The sequence below is a fragment of the Abramis brama genome, assembly GCF_963993115.1.
Source record: "Abramis brama genome assembly, chromosome: 6".
In the NCBI taxonomy this organism is placed as follows: Eukaryota; Metazoa; Chordata; class Actinopteri; order Cypriniformes; family Leuciscidae; genus Abramis; species Abramis brama.
Genome location: NC_139968.1, coordinates 13,312,368 through 13,330,372, shown reverse-complemented (window position 1 = coordinate 13,330,372; position 18,005 = coordinate 13,312,368). Strand labels below are relative to the sequence as shown.

Genomic DNA, 18,005 nt, shown 5'->3' with positions numbered 1-18,005 from the left:
AGCCCAATAATATTACAAATTAGCCCTGAATGTTGCTGTCTTCATGACTATTGATTGCACGAGTCAATGAGTAATATGATTATGTAGTATTATGCAAAGTAAAGATAACTGGCAAGTTTAAATGAGGACATAAAGGGACGTGGTATAAAGGGACGTCTCTCCTTGCTTGCACAGATCTCATTAATGCTTATTTAACGTGTATTTATAATAAAGAAGTGTATTAGAAAAGACAAGACAGCTTTTGAGACCACAGTGAGAATTAGAAGGAGATTTATTTAGGATGAAAGGGAATTATTGCATAGCCATTAAAATGGTATTGAAATTTGATTCAAACTACCTTGTATGAATGGATCCCCTTTAATTTTTTTTTTTTCTCCCAATCAGATCCCATCAAGTGTGTTTGAGAATGACCCTCTGGTGCTACTCGCAGACCTCACAACATTGTCCAACATGCACATTATTAACATTTCCATTGGGTGAAATCAAAAATAGAAATGAGAAAGTAATTTGGCGTAATATTTGGGGCGCTCATTACGTTAAGTGCTAATTAGCGTTAGTAGTAAAGAGATTCAGATGCACCCTTCGGCTATCTTTTGATTGTTTAGTTTACAAACTAATTTGTTTTGAGACTTAAATACTTATTTCTTCCACTTGTTTGTTTCGCCTCAGGTAAGGTATTTATGGGAAACAAAAAGGAGATTGCAGAAAGCAGAATCCCAGAGCTCAACAATTACATGAAGGTGAGTCAGTCTTGAAATTTTGTAAATGTTTACGGTTGTATCCTGGTAATACATGTTGTATTGGAGTTGTGTTTGGTAATTGTTGCACTCATGTGCTTCGGGGGTTGTAAAACAGCAATGTTGAATTACCAGAGAGGGAAAAACTGTTCCCTTTTTTGGTACTTCTCTTTTTTGTACATCCAGTCATTGTCTTTCAGCTTAACTTGTCAGTTCTGATTTAACTTAAGTGTATTTCTTCAACTTTGGGCACGTTTAACCCTGTAGACTTTAAAGGAGTCATAACCTAGTATTACCTTGGATACCCACGCTCTATTATAGTCTTTCAGGCCCTTCTAAAAAAGAAAAGTTGAAAAAAAGTGGAACAAAATAAACACAGAGCTCCTCTGACCCTTATTTCTGAAGGCATTATTGTCTCGCGAGATCTGATGCGATATTTTGGCTGTCGTGGACGGTCATTGTAATAATGCAAATGAGGGGCGCGTTGATTGGTGGCAGGAAGGAGGGGGGTTGACACCGCAGGTAACGCTTCAGCATATCATTCCAAAATGACATCATGGCGCAAGTTGTGAACGTTTCTGCATCTTTCACGGTCGAGTGCGTACTTCGAATCGGAATTCAGTAATGGCGGCGCTCGACTGAATATGAGGGGGAGAGGGGCAGGGCGGGCTTCCTGCAGCATAGGTCTGCGGTGTCCATATATGGTATATCCTGAAATTAACATCACATATTTGAGTGCGCGTGCACGTGGGCTGGTTGACGAACCCAGGGGTAAACAAACGCTTCACTTTTAAATATCGGCTTCCCAGCCAGTGTATAATTGTTAGGCAATCATAACATACATTTTTTCTCGTGGAAAAGTGAAAATTACAGGTCATGACTCCTTTAAGATAAATACTCTTTTCACACTCTCACTAATTTAATTTGTGTGTGTGTATGTATATATATATATATATAGATATAGATATAGATATATTATATATATATATACTGTAGCCTATATGCGTGTGGTACAGTAGATATACATGCATGACCGGTGAATTACGTCATTTGTTCTTTATTCTAAAAAATCATGGAAATTCCCAGCACAGTGTCGTTTTCACCACATCTCAAATGACGTTTTGTGTTTAATAGCATTCATTACTGGATTTAAATATGACATTCATCTGAAACAAACATGACTCATTTAATTTCCACGAAAAACCATCCTACTATACATGCCGTTTAACTCCTTCTCTTCTTTAGAGGTTGCTTTGTCTGCCTACCTGGGTACTTTTGGATGATCTGATACGGATGTTTTTCTACCAGACCGAGTTGGACAGCCAACAGATCCCCCGGGCCCTGCGCCGCCTGCGGCCCCCCACACGCAGAATGTAGGAGCCTTCCCACAATCCCTCATTTCTCCTTCCAGCACTTCACTGCTTGCTTTACAAGATACTGCTGTTCTGCTAACTTTTCCTACAGCCATTATTTAAAAGAAAAGTTCTGTGGCTTTGTCAGTCAGCTATTTACATAAGGAAGGAAAACCACAAAGGAGATCTATGTAATTTCTTATTTGTTTCTCCCAGAGAGCAATGTGATTCATTGGAGACTTTTGCTTAAAGCATATCATTAACAGTGAACTAGCAGGAGAGTCTCGAGTGATGCCAGGTTATCCCGGTATATTTTACTGTTAGTTTTAGAAATGTGTATGAAGTATATTACGATGTTATGAACTATATGACTTTCTCCACTGACGTTCTGAGATGTTTAAAGCGTTTCTGATCATGATGATTGTTAGAAGGCAGCTGACTGACTCTGAGATGGCGAATTATATTAATTACCGTTAAGTGTCCAACGTTGTAATAAAGAGTGATACAATTGTGCACCGTTTACCTCAGTAAGTTGGCAGAGTGAATCTGTGAGCTTGCGTGAGTGGTGGCGGAGCTAATTAGCATATTCATGTATCTGTGTATGCTAAATGAAGCAAGGGTGTAGAGTTACATTCAAGCTATTTTAAGGCATGAATAATTTTCTTTTCACTGGAAAAAACTTTTAAATATGTCATTTTGGTGATCAAAGATGAGTTTTAAGGGATAAAATGATTGACTACGGGGGACTTTAGGTCATCTGCTTCTGTGTCTATAGTATTTTGAGATCTCGATATTGTCTCAAACTATGTGGTTTGACAAGATTCAAATGAAAAGTCTCGAAGATTTCTCATCATATTATTCTAAGACCAAATTATCTGAGTGTAACAGATGCCAATGACTGACACTAACGACTACGGTCTTTAGCATCCATGTTAGCATGCCTGCCTCCCACGCCGGAGACACCGGTTCAAATCCCGCTCTAACGCAGTGCGAGTAGTACCAGTCACATTTGGTGCCGTGACCCGGATGGGGTCCTAAACAACTAAACCTGTAGTCGAGGTTTAGTTGTTGTAACGGAGGCCAGCTAGTAAGAGCTGTGCATGTAAACCTCACTCCTCGATCTCAAGATGTGCATTAGCGACTGACGCTAGCGGCTGCGGTCTTTAGCGTTCGTGTTAGCGCACATGCCTCCCATGCAAGAGACACCGGTTCAAATCCCGCTTGAGGCGGGTAGAGTAGGACCGGATGGGTTACATGAGTTAAGGTGTTTTAGGAGAACCATTTGAGACGCAGTTGATATTTAAACGACCCAGAGTCTTTGTAGATATGATACAATACATTTCTTCTTTGGTTTGTCAGCCTTTCACTTTGACTGTCCAGTCTTTAAAAACTGTAATGAAATGTTGTAGAAACCACTTCTTCTTCTTCTTTTCATTTGAAGTTCACAATGCACTTTCTTTTCTCTCTCTCTCTCTCACTAGAAAAACCGTGAAGTCCAAAACAGACCTTTTCTCCGCACCCAGAGCAGAGGTACATCAGCGTTTCCTTGGAAACACTTTCAGTAACAGCCTACACACACTACATACTACACATACTGACAGTACAAACTCAAGTGTGCAGGCACCACACAAAGCTCTGACATTTGATCCTGAGGTTATTACACAACGCACGCACACACAAACACCTCAAACTGTTGTTACAAAACTCTCGCATTTTGTCAGAAGATTATGACAAAACTCTGTGAAGGCTGAGACCCACAGCAACGCTTACACACACTTTGCTTTTCGTGATTCCAAGTGCTCTATTTATGTAGGAGTTTGAATATGTAAATATAATTCACACAGACTGATGTAGAAAATATTGATAGTACTTATGGTAAGGGATTTGACCAAAGTACTAACTTGTCCCACATAGTTTGTGTTACGAAAAGGAATTATACCTCAAATGATGCAGTTTGTTGAGAAGTGTGCTGTTACTTTTCTACACAATTTTCTGTTTTGTCTAAAAAATCTCATATGCTGCGTCCCAATTTGTCTGCTTAACTATGCCCTAAAAGTATGTTCTGTTTTTGTGAAGAAAAAGTACATACTTTTGAGTGTGTAGCAGAAGAGTAGGCAAGCCTTGGGAAATACTAACGCTACTTCATCTTTAACGGACAGCTCTCGCTTAGTTACACGTATCCGGTCACAGTTTAAACTGCCCTGTCAATCATCTTGTTAATGTTAAAATCCTCCGCATTCAATTTAATTTAATATCCTACCATTTCGTAGAGAAATGTAGTAGCATGTTGATCTGCCAGTCATGGGTCTTTCATGTGAGACTCTCCTCATGTGTTTGCAATTTGCATAATGATGTATTTAAAAGTTAAACGTATGTTTACAAAAGTTCCCAATGCTGTTGCAAATGAAATATAATGTGGAAACATTGAATAAATATCTTTTCGTCAGGTCAGATACTGATTATTAATCACTCAAACCCCTTTATCTAAACCACTCTACTTAATGCAATGTTTGTAGTTTTCTAACACTTTTTATTCGTGTTTGTAGTTCTCATCGAATCGTCATCCAGCGCGCAATGGGTTGTGGCCAATATTAGCCGTTAGTGTGCACATCGATCTGCACTTCGGATTCTAACCGGTAAAAGTAGACCACCCGGGTATCTTTGTAATACTCATTTCAACATACTACGATTTAGATTTAATGTCGAATACTATTTAGGACGGATATGCGAATTGGGATGTAGAAAAAGGACCCATCTATATTTAGAGACCAGAAAGAGGTTTGAGGGTGAAATCTTTTGACTTAGGCCAGTAAGAAACCACCCACAACACCCTGTGCTGAACACCGTAGCAACCACACAGCAAGCCCTGGCAACCAACCAAAACACCCCACCACCACAGCAGCGAGTTTCGTATCGACAAACACCACACCACACATTTTCTTCAGAAGATGTCGAAATCTAGATGCACTGTAGTAGCACAACTGTAGTTGTGATTTTGATTACTCGTCCTGTGATAAATTTACTGTGAGGACACTAAATCTGTAATACAGACAAAAAGAGACATGTGCATCTGTGTTTTCTGGGTCAAATCTTTGCCCCATTAATGGTTGCTGCCCTGTTCCACTTTTGCTAATTTCTTTATTCATCGTCACCTTATTTTCCTGAGCTGCTTTTTAAAGGGGTAGTTCACCTGAAAATTTAAAATCTATGATAATTTACACACCCTCATGTCATTATCAGTCTGTATGACTTCATTTTGTATGCTGAAGACAATAGTAGATCTTTTTCATTAGAGCTGCACGATACTGGGTAAATTGAGAATCACGTTTTTTGTTTTTTTTTACCGATATCATGATTCTCCCACGATTCTGAACAGACAACTACATTTAAAAAAAACATGTAAATTACTAGAGGTTCTGACAAAATATGAATTGCTGCAGTCTATTTAAAAATGTTAAAATCAATTAAAATGATTTTTTTTTTAATAGTTTGAATGAATGATTCAGCAACTCACTTATAAAGACTTGTTTCATTACTGTATGAATCAGCGTTTTTGAACTAATCTCTTAAATGAATGATTCAATCACTCTATCATAAATACTTCACTTGTTTCATTACTGGATGAATCAGCGTTTTTGAATGAATCACATGAATGAATGATTCAGTAACTCACTTATAAAGACTTTTTTCATTACTGTATGAATCAGTGTTTTTGAACTAATCTCTTAAATGAATGATTCAATCACTCTATCATAAATACTTCACTTGTTTCATTACTGGATGAATCAGCGTTTTTTAATGAATCACATGAATGAATGATTCAGTAACTCACACAGACTTGTTTCATTACTGTATGAATCAGCGTTTTTTAACTAATCTCTTAAATGAATGATTCAGTCACTCTATCATAAATACTTCAATTGTTTCATTACTGGATGAATCAGCATTTTTGAATGAATCACATGAATGAATGATTCAGTAATTCACTTACAAAGACTTGTTTCATTACTGTATGAATCAGTGTTTTTGAACTAATCTCTTAAATGAATGATTCAATCACTCTATCATAAATACTTCACTTGTTTCATTACTGGATGAATCAGCGTTTTTGAATGAATCACATGAATGAATGATTCAGTAACTCACTTATAAAGACTTGTTTCATTACTGTATGAATCAGCGTTTTTGAACTAATCTCTTAAATGAATGATTCAATGACTCTATCATAAGTACTTCACTTGTTTCATTACTGGATGAATCAGCGTTTTTGAATGAATCACATGAATGAATGATTCAATGACAAATACATTTTTAACAGTCACTTGTCGCCACCTACTGGTGTAACAATGTAATTGACACAATTGTTATTTGAAGCACCATGTTACTTTCAAAAGGGGATTTGCTCTATTTTGATCACTACCGTAGACATAAGTGTTTAAATCTGTAAACTATATACTTTTATACCAGTACTTCTGTGTTTTTTACTGTATTTACTGTAAGACAGAAATAACGATACTGCGAGGTTGAAAAGACTGTTTGTGAAGCTGTTTCATAACTGCTCTCTCTGGCTCAGCAGCAGCGCGAACACAGATCTGAATGTTCTGGTGTGATTTTGTCAAAAGTTTTAATAGACACAGGCGAATCATTGTCATTTAGGAATAAGATGGTGTGGGTGAATCAAGATCTTACAGATTAATTGTGCAACTCTTTTCCATGCAATCAATGTTTATTTTCAATCTTCAAAATTACACAAATATGTTGTAATGGTACAGATGACACATATAGTGCATTATATATATCTGAATCATTGAATCAGTGAGTTGACCTTGTGAACTAGATCTGTTCGATTTTTGAACAAATCATTCACACTGGGTTTGTGAAACAGCTGAACTAATTCTTTGAAAAGATTTAACTCAAAAACAGTGATTTGTACATTAATTCATATGAACAATTTGTTCACACATCGGAATGATCAAGTTCAGTTTACTGATTAATCATAATGAACAAGTCATGTTTACCATGATACTTTTAGGGTGCTTTTGCATCCTTTTTAAAGCTTGAACACTTCATTTATTGTAAATTGCATGGAAAAGAGCAACCAGGACATTCTTCACAATTTTTCCTTTTGTTTCTCATGGAAGAAAGAGACAGTTTTGAATAAATGAAGTTTGGGCGAACAATCTCTTTTATGCTTTCCTTTCACCCTCTCTCTTCCACCTACATCTCAGTCACGTTCCTTCAGCCTCTCTCTCTTATCTTTCTCCTTGTCTTAATATATTCTCTGCTCTTTTTTTTCCACTGTTCACTTTATCCTCCAGTCCTCCTCTAATCTCTCCCACTCTTCTCTTTGAGTTCACCCATCAGTCTCGCTTCCTTCTTTTGCTTTCTCACTCCATCCTTTAATGCATCTCTCCCTCTTTGTCCTGTGGAGTACTTGCACTCTTTCAAGACAGTTTCATTTCTGTCTTTGTGTCTCCTGATGCTGTCAGACCAGATCGCTAATCTGTCATTCCATTCACACACATTTTAATGTATGTGAGTCAGTTTAAAGGGCAACAATTTAAAAGAAAACAAAATATTATAAAATCATGTATCTATATCTGCACTCAGAAAGGTGGAGCTATTGTACATAAACCAGAGCTTTGCGATTGATCCAACGCACTCTCATGCCAATTCGTTTTACGTTTTGGTGAATTCGTATGAATCTCATTTGTAACGCATACGAAATTGCCACGATACAATAGTTACATCTTCTCAGGAAATCGGGTTGATTGATTTCTATAGTAATTTCAGTTCCTATTCTCTCTTTCTCTTCTATTATTTGGACAAACAGCTAATCGCGAATTACTTGAAATGCCATTGGTTGAGCCAAAAGGTCATATTCGGTCCCATTTTTTTACCTTGATACACACGCCCATCTTTTATTATCTCCTCAAAACATTTCTCCCATCATGTCTCGTTCTGATGAAGAACGATGCAGCAGGTGTGTTGGTAAATCTCACACAGTGCTGGGCATTTGTCTTCATATGCTCATGTGAGAGCACATGATTCAAAGCACGCTGCTCTCCACATGAAGATCACAGTGGAAGAGACTCCTGCCTTATTCTGGTGTGTATGTGTGGCAGAGAGAGAGAAAGTGACAGATTACACTTCTCATAACACTAGATAGAGGAACAAAAGATCTGGAAAGCAAGACCAGGAAAGATAGATATGTGGGTGGTGTCGCTTTGCGGTTAAATATCTAGGTTGCAGGTTCGAACTTTAAAAGAGGTGATTCATGTGCTGTCATTATTGCAGCCTTGAGAAATACACTGTTATTTAGAAGAATTCACCCAAAAATGAAGAATCTGTCATCACTTTTGCACGCTTATATGTCCTTTCTTTCATAGAGAACAAAAGGAGATGTTCATGGTGCTCTTTTCAACAGCATACAGTGACCACAGGCTACCAACAAAATAAAACCATGAGAGCGGTCCATATGACTTGTGTGCCAAGATCTTCTGAACACCAGATTTGACATCAGTGGCAGCAAGAATCCAAATCCAAAATTGAATATATGAAAGTGTGTGTTAAATTCAAGAGCTGGATTTTCAGTGAACAGTGAAAATTATCATATTGCTTCAGAAGACTTGGAATGTAGTACACAAGTCATGTTGACTACTTTTATGGTTCTTTGTCGTTTCTGGAGCTGGTCCCCATCGGAAAAGTGCAGCGTGAACACTCAATTTCTTACAATTTCTTTAAGTCAAAGGGGTTTGAAATTACATGAGGGTGAGTAAATTAATTAGCATGTCAAGTCACTTCAGATAAAAGTGTCATTTAGATTATCACCAAATCTATTGGTTAATTTGCCGTGTGACGGCTCTGGGAAGAATACGGCCATTTCCTGTGACACATAAGATACAAGACAGGGAGCTTGATTGAAAATCAAAGCTTTTTCTTTCTTCTGTATCACTGATTAACTGTAAGGAGTTTAGACAGTAAGAGAGAGCCATTATAGAGAGATTGGAGATACTGTTTCATGTCCTGCACTTTGGCTATTAGAAACATTGCTACCGGTGTGAACAATCTGAGAGAAGATATTTCAAGCTCTATATAGTCACATATAAAAACATTTAAGCATTAAAGTCAGCTATGACTGATTATATGCATTCACACTTACACATTATTGCACTTTCATGGTTATTTTCATGGTCTGTTTCATAAAGGACAGCTATTTCACACCTGAGCTTGGCTGAAAGCTTGGGGCGAGAGTCCCAGAGTTCTTGTTTTGGATGGTTATCGGTCTGAAATAAGAGAGGTATTAGCATATTCTTGTAGATTCAATTATCATTTTTTTTTGTATTTCTCCCATTACATTTGCAATTTAAGGACTTTTGTTCATTTATAAGCACTGATAAGCAGGTTAATAACTGACGCCCCTCCTTGGTTAAACTCCTTTGTCATGTGTCAAGGCCCCAGAGACTGATCTCTTCTCTTTATATCCTGCTCTGTTCCCCCAGTTGAGAAGAGCCAAACTGGGTCACTCATTTAGGTAGGAAAAAACACCTCCTTCTCCTCCCTTTTGGCTGGCCATGTGCTAATGAGCTCATTTCAGAGGTCATTGACTCCTTAATTGAAATCAGAGTGCTTTGTGACCCCCAGAGTCACTCTATAATTAGATATGTTCTCCGACCCCTTGATCCCGTGCAGAAATAACTCAGAATATGACCAAACAGGAACGACCCCTTCAATAGAGCGCAGCTAAATGAAAGAGATTGATAGCCATTTGAGTATTAATTGTGTTTGAATGTGGTTAAATAGTTGTCTTTTGTTGACTTTTTAGGGTTCATATAACTAGCTGACATAATTGGCCAACATAGCTCACACTTCCTTCTTCATGAACTTCTTTTTAGACCTCTTTAGTCGATTTATCTCGGTTTGTTCTCGACCTACTTCTCTTCGATATCGAGTGCAGCGCAAGCCCGGAGGTCTTCATATCACTTAATTCGTAAGTGTCAGCCAGTTTGCCGACTAGATTGCCTGATAGCACACATACGTCATCCAGGTGTCTATTTAATGTGTGTTTTCATCTGAAAGATGTGATCTCTAAAATGTAACCTGTTCTTCCAGATGAAAAAAGGAAATTTCTTTTTAGATGTTAATGATGTAGAATGTAAATCTGCTCTTTTAAGAACATTTATCAGATGTAATGTGTTGCTTTCCAGATGAAGTGCTCTTTAATAGATGTCTTGGAGATATATACTAGTGCTTCCAAGTCAAATTAATAGTAGGTTGATAGGTTGAATTCAAAATTGTAATCTAATTAATTACATGATGTGCCGATTAATTAGTAATAACAAATTATAATCGCACACCAAATTCGGCTGAGAAGTTATCCCCAAAAGATCATTTAAAGTCATTATTGTGGAAAATGAGAGAAGCGTCAAATAGACATTACAAAAAGTAGCTTTAGAAATAAATATTTTATTTTGTTCAACATGGAATTTAGTACACATGAACTTTTAGGGTTCAACGGCCATGCTTTTTTTTCAGAAGCTGCATCTGAATTGGTATTTAGATATATTTACAGACTTTGTGTTGCAACTCAGATGTCGCATAAATGCGTTTACACTGCTATTACAATTGCATAACTAATGTCATGAGAGTAATAGGTTTTAAAAGGGTATTAAAGCGACAGTTCACCCAAAAATGATTTATCATTTACAGTCATCATTTACTCTCCCTCATGTCGTTTCAAACCTTTATGAGTTTCCTTCTTGTGTAGGACATAAAAGAAGATAATTTCTGAGAAACAGTCTTCAGCATATCCTCTTTTATGTTCCACAAAAGAAAGTAAGTCATACAGTTTTGTAATGACGTGAGGGTGAGTAAATGATGACAGAATTCTCATTTGTGGGTGAACTATCCCTACCCCCGTTTGTTTTTTTATTAATATAGAAATATGATATTATTTTTTTATTAAATGATTCTCTCTAAACTAAATTAGACTAAACTAAAACTGCCAGTATGTGGCAGTAAATCTCTAAATGAGTGAGTCATTCATTAATTCGCTTCATTCAAACTGTTGATTCATTCAGGAATGAAGTAAATGGCTCTCTTTATGAATAGGCCATTGGATCATTGGTTCACCCGATTGATTCGCTCAAAACGCGGATTCATTCAGAAACGAAACACCGATATGTTGCTCGGAGACGCACAACAGTTCTGCTCTGGCTTTATTGGTAATATTTTCAGTGGCAAAATTGAGCAAAAACAGACAATATTTTGTCTAAAATCTTATTTATTGATTTCACATTTGCGCTCTTGCTATTCAGAACAAAAATATCACTCGTGTGATATCGCACTCGTTACTTGTGTCATATTGCGTAACTATATCATATGATAGTTACTTTTTTTTTTACATATTTACAAAAATGCCCTGCATCATGTTTGTCACCAATCAATTTAAGATGTCCTACGTAGGTCTGGGGCGGGCTGTCGTTAATTTGATGATTTATTTATGAAAAAACAACGCGTTAAAATGATTAATGTGTTGTTTTTTCCATAAATAAATCATCAAATTAACGACAGCCCTAATTAATAGTGTTACATTTTTAGGAAAGCTTGGATTTTATGCGTTGCTTCTTTGTAAAAGAATTACGCAATTGCTGTTGTCGTGACATTCAGCGGACAACTTGTTTTCGTTTGGCTTGATAATGCGACACCATTTTTTCTGTACAAGATAGACTATAGAAGATAGAATAAAGAAAAGACCAATCACAATTCAGTATGTAAATGAGTGCAGGAAAGAAGGCCAGTCAGTATTCAGTATGTAAATATTACAATTGCATCATCGCAACATTCTACAAAGTCAAATTTTCAATGTAAATGGTTAAAAAAAATGTGTGTTTGGACCCCATTGATGTCCATTGTATAGACGACAACATTAATTTGCATTTAGAAGAAAGTAAGTCATACAGGTTTGGAGTGACATGAGGGAGACTAAATGAATGCTTAGTTTTAATTTTAGGACGAACTGTTCCTTTAAGTATAATGTTTACCAAACTCGCAAGCACAGCTAAGATGGAAATTATCTACAATGTTTGAATGTAGCCTGTGCGTTTAGTGGTTTGGATCAATTCCAGAAGACTGTAAAACACATAAAAACACAATAAAAAGAGACCTTGCAAGGTGTTGTGCAATGCTAATGCTACTGAGAGCTTTTCTCAGCGCTAGGCTAATTAGCACATATATTACATTGGGAAAACAGGGGGGGGAAGGAAATTGCTTTGTCACATTTCCACATAGAGTGTGTTTGTTGCACATTCTCACACATTTCTTGTTTAATTTCCAGTGTGGTTTAACCATGTAATAAAAAGACATGAGACAAGGCGCAAAAGAAAACGCAGTCCAATATGAGGAGGACTCGCTCAACAAGGTGTTATTTTGTCGTTAGTTTTTTTATATTGGTCCGACATCATGCAGTGTGTTGGTCATAACAGGAATTTTCAAGTTTTGTTCGGCTGTGTCACATATCTAGGTGTTAATTTGTATGGTCCTCTTTTGTAAGGAATATCAAACAAAATTCCAGTCGCCCTAAAATAGTTCAGCTTTACCGTAGTGTGGCTGAAGAAGCCAATTATTGTACCGAGTTACTTTCCTGCACTATATAACAAAGTTAGCCCACACAAATGACCCAAAAGCCATTTTTAGGGTTTCACAGCAGCAGTGCTACTGAAATAGTTTCTTCATCTGATGTTACTGAGCCTGCACTCAGATACTTGCTCTGCACCGTTGACTTTGTGGAGAATTTCACATCGAGTTTTGGCACAAATTGTGTCTTTCTGTTCAGATGCTGCCTACGAGCGCGCGCGGACATAAACACATGCATGCTCACACTTAAAGCAACTGCCAAGATGTAATTAGCTGGTAACATCTAACACGTCTCACCTACACACTCCTACTCATGCAAACAAACCAAGCAACCCACAGCTCAGCAGATTTACAGCATTATCTAAACATACAGAGATGGTGGTGTGAGAACAGATGCCCACTCATGCCTATCACACACACGCACGCACTCATACACTTGTGTTTAGCGTACGGTTACACACAGAGCTTTAAAACACCAGTATACCCTGCAGTGATCCGTGGCCATAGTGGATCTAGTGTGTGTGTATATATATATATATGTATATATATATATATATATATATATATATATATATATATATACACAAATGTCAGGGGTCTCAAACATTTCATAGTCTTATGTGTCTGTCAGAAACATCTGATACACAGCTGATACTTGAACGAATCATAATCGAGAGCTCTTGAGCTATGTAGGAGCTTTTGTGGAGCAATTGACCTTGGTTTCTTTTGATTTAACTAAACTTGAAGGATTGACATGGATAAAGGATTTTGGAGGACACAGACTGTCTCTCTTCGCTGTACATATCTTTACGCTTATTATTTTGTGTCACTTTTTCTTTTTGTTCTCTCCTTTTTCTTAGTTTATGGTTCCTTTAACTGCGTCATTGATATTTGGTCCTCTTAATGCAGGTATATTTGGCCATATACCATTGTGTGTGTGTGTGTGTGTGTGTGTGTTTTCAGAGATTATTTTGGAATTATCCTGCATGGTATTTTAGACATGGTGTACTTTTCAAAGAATACCACGGTAATACCATGGAATTGTCGTTATACATATCCAAAAGTACTTTGACCATGGTAAATGTTTAAGAATACCATGATGCATGTCCAGAATATGTGGATATTCATAGTACATATGCAATACATGTTTCATAGTACATTTACTATGGTATTTTTTAAGTAAATGTGCAATTGCATAATCTCTTGTAAACATGTTCGACAAAACATGGCGTTACCATCTGTTACTATGTCCAAAGCCAGATTTAGGACATATATTTTGAGACAGTTTACTTAGAAGAATACCATGGTATTCATTACAATTAACATAGTGCAAGTCCAAAAACTATGACTAGGCTAAATAATAAAAAGTATGAGAAAAACCTGTTATTACCACAATATGTTTTGACAAGTGTTAGAAAAGAAAATTACAATTAAAACATCTCTCACTTTTCTGAACAGCATTTTCACTCCTGAATCTCTCTTATAGTCACTTTCTCAAGTGTCTTTCTTTTTTTCTTACCAGTATCCTTTCATCCTATTTTATTAATCCCATTCATTCTCTTCAAAGTTCTTAAAGCATGAGGATCTCTTACCTGCAGCTCGGTCTCACTCAGGATGTGTTTCTCTCTCTTTCTCTCCGTCGGTGTGTGTGTGTTTCCCGCTTGCGTGTCTTCGCTGTGTGTGTGTGTGTGTTAGGCGGTGTTTGACTTCAGCAGCAGCGGACGCTTGGAGCTCAGTCTGAAGGCTGGAGACGTGATCTTCCTCTTGCGGAGAGTCAACGCTGACTGGCTGGAGGTGAGAGAGAGATGGAGAGAGAGAAGGATAACAGGATAGAAGCAGAGAGAAAGGTAGAAGAGGATAGGTAGGCAGGAGGAGAGGGAGAGAGAGAGAGAGAGAGAGAGAGAGAGAGAGGGAGGGAGGAGGGTTTGTAAGATAAGGGAGGGAGAGAGAAAAAGGATGAAGCAACGTGATCACATTTATGTTTGGAGGTATTTGTGAGTAAGTGTGATTGTAGCACACATAGGGCCAGATTTACTAACAGCTTGGCCGGCGCAAACCCTCTTTTGGCGTTAAAAACTACTGGATTTACTAAAGACACGCAGTGAAAAATTAGCGCTGAAAAGGCTTGGACAGGGTTATATTTGCGGCTGATCTTATTGAATATGCATTTGAAGGAGTTTCCCTTTCAGACATAGTATTTATGGAGGGAAAGTATTTAAATGAATCATGCAAGGTGATTTACTAAGGTTTGCGTTAGTCAATTTACTGTTTTTTTGCGCTATTATTTACCACCCAAACAAGCACGTCTTAAATCTTAAAGACTGGATGGTTGTGGTTTGCTATTGGTCGATCTCATGTGAGTGACAGGTTGCCCTGCCCTTCAGAGACATAAAAATGTTCATTGTATATTGTAATCAAATCGATATTTTATTGTCTTTATAATATATGAGATTATCGTCATCATATTTATTGAATGCTTTAACCTCATTTTATTTATTTATTTATTTATTTTTTATTCAAAGCAGTTTACTTTGCATTAAAGGTGTAATCAGTTCATAAATTCCCTGGAGATTATGATCTTGAACTCTACTGTGAGCTATAGGAATGTCCTTTATGTAACATAAACACACAAATAAGTAAATGAGTAAAACACATTAATATGACATGGCCAGTGTGTTTTACATACATTTCATACTTGCATATGACTTTTAATAGTCCCATCTGGATTTCATTGAAAAATTTGCCATAAAAAGTTTTTCGACAAAGATTTGTACATAAAATATTTCAAATTAAACAATACATTGATATTACACATATCAAAGCAGCAACGTCTATCCAAACAAAAATGTGTGTACACTTTACACACTAATACCTTCAAACACACACCTCTCTGGGTGGGGATACGACATCAGGAGAGCATGATGGATGGAGGGATTCACTAAAGAAAGGAAGAAGGGAAAACATTTTAAGGATAAAGTGATTGAGGGAGGGAACATTAAAAAGATTCACTTTTATGAACGAAGGATGATGGTGGGAAAGAAGGAAAGGAGAAAAGATGAGAGACATGTATTAGAGTGTGTGTGTGAAGGAGTGGGACATTGCGAGTGAGATGGTCGGATCTGATCTGAACAGACACACACTCACACATACTCTTTATGAGTTAGATATCTGCAATCTTTCGGCCCATGACAATAAAGGAGAAAGATTTGACCTGAATTGAATTGCAGAGAGAGAGAAAATTGGATATTGCTTAGACATGCAATGGACCCTCAAATAACATTATCGAGATTAGAGTGGGTGAAAGAGAAAGATCAAGCTGTAACTCGCTATTTCATTTCCATGAGCTCCTTTTTTTTTTGGTTGCTTGAATGCACTTAATGTGTCTGAAGATCAGGGGCGTAGCATTTATTATTCCTCTCCCTTCTGTGGACATTAATGCCCTGCTTTATTGTGTCCCCTCCACTTATCTTATCAGCTCTCCCCCACTACAGATACAAGAAACCATCCCAATGTAACACATCAGCTCTGAGATGATAGATAGATAGATAGATAGATAGATAGATAGATAGATAGATAGATAGATAGATAGATAGATAGATAGATAGATAGATAGATAGATAGATAGATGATAGATAGATAGATGATATATAGACAGACAGACAGACAGACAGACAGACAGACAGACAGACAGACAGACAGACAGACAGATAGATAGATAGATAGATAGATAGATAGATAGATAGATAGATAGATAGATAGATAGATAGATAGACAGACAGACAGATATATAGACAGACAGACAGACAGACAGATAGATAGCAGAGTTTCCGCTAGAAAAAAATGGAGGTTTCGTTTTCCGGACATTTTGATGATATGCCGGTCAAATATCGCCTCTTAATTAGTCAAGTTGAGGAAAACTGGAGGAAGGCTATGTAACTTAAAAAATGACATAATCAGGCCGAATGCAACATGTTTATTAGCCTAACTTTCAAATAAAAAAACGGAAAAAAAAATCAACGCCAATTGTTTTTACTATGGTTTCACATTCATAGTTTAACAAACCAATCCCCCTTCCCCATATAGAATATCTGAAGCCTATTGTTTTTACTCAAGCGAACTTCAGTGTCTCTCCACAACCTGCAATGCGCATAAGCCGCGTAACCTTGTTAGGCGACTTCGCTGCTTCGTCTTGATCCGATTCTGCAGCGAGAACCCCCTCTCTGCAGGAACACTCGAGACCCATTTTCTACTATGGTTTTGTACGTTTCTTCATTCGGATCTATTTGTGATCCATTTCATTCTAAACAAACAACGCAGTTTATATGGTTCGTCCTTGTTTCATTATTCATTAAGATAATTAATAAATGCGCGCATAATTATCAGTGAACTTGATAAATGTTGCAGATATGTTTTGCTATGCATGCACAATCAAATGCCTTTCAACTTATGTGTGCAAAATTCTGAATAAAAAGAATGTGCAGCAATTTGTACAAATAGAGAGTCTAGGTCTACAATACGTGTTGTAGCCATTAAATAAGCTCATTTAGTTTAATATTTGTTAAAATATTATAATGTTATTTATTAATTTATGTTGATTATGAAAAGTGAACTGCACGAGTAGGATAGGATGTGCAATATCGAGAGACATGGAGCGGGTCAGACATGATTTTGACCACTTAATTAAGTTTGGTTTTGTAGAAAGACTTTTTTTAAGTGAATTTGGTTTTGTATAAATTGTATCTTAATTTTAATAATTTTTTTATCAACCAATTGCCTGTATTTAATAAATAAGCAGCAAATATAGCAGACGATATAGGCCTAATCATGCAGGCGCCCGTGCGGTCACTTGCATTGCTCGTGAACGGGAGCGCATCTCATCCTAATTTAACGAAACTCAGCGTAGGCCTCACAGACATGAAATATATCTTAAGAAAGCTTGAAATGTCTTTTTAACAATTTAAAACGAAAAGAAATAGGCTACTCTCTGATTATGTAATCCATGATGTGCATTTCTCTCTATATAGGCGCGTTCATAAGGAGATGGCGATCGTCAACTTCATCTTTACAGCTGTTGTTGCTGTTAATAAACTAAAAATAATACGCCTATAATTTTATTAAACAATAAATTAAATGAAATTGTAATTGTATTAAAAAAGCAACAAAAAAAATCCTGTTTAAGTTCGGCTACTGAGTCACTGTCCTCAGTGCCCAGAAAAGCGCTGAAACGGAGATGAAGGGGAACCCGTTTTTATTTATTTTTTTAATTTTTTGGCTTATTTTA

General features: G+C 36.9%; 2 protein-coding genes across 3 annotated transcripts in view; one reads left to right on the top strand and one right to left on the bottom strand.

Moving 5' to 3' along the window:
• Nucleotides 1–14,498, bottom strand: part of pvalb7 (parvalbumin 7) — a 38,836-nt gene extending 24,338 nt beyond the window's left edge. The window contains exon 1 of the mRNA XM_084116729.1: nucleotides 14,317–14,498. The gene's annotated coding sequence lies outside the window, so the exon portion shown is untranslated. The remainder of the gene's footprint in view (nucleotides 1–14,316) is intronic.
• Nucleotides 1–18,005, top strand: part of ncf4 (neutrophil cytosolic factor 4) — a 31,373-nt gene that overhangs the window by 6,924 nt on the left and 6,444 nt on the right. For both annotated transcript variants that reach the window (XM_084116728.1, XM_084116727.1), the window contains exons 4-7: nucleotides 670–740; nucleotides 1,983–2,110; nucleotides 3,571–3,619; nucleotides 14,420–14,518. In XM_084116728.1, coding sequence (XP_083972854.1) covers nucleotides 670–740; nucleotides 1,983–2,110; nucleotides 3,571–3,619; nucleotides 14,420–14,518 — 347 coding nt within the window. The remainder of the gene's footprint in view (nucleotides 1–669; nucleotides 741–1,982; nucleotides 2,111–3,570; nucleotides 3,620–14,419; nucleotides 14,519–18,005) is intronic.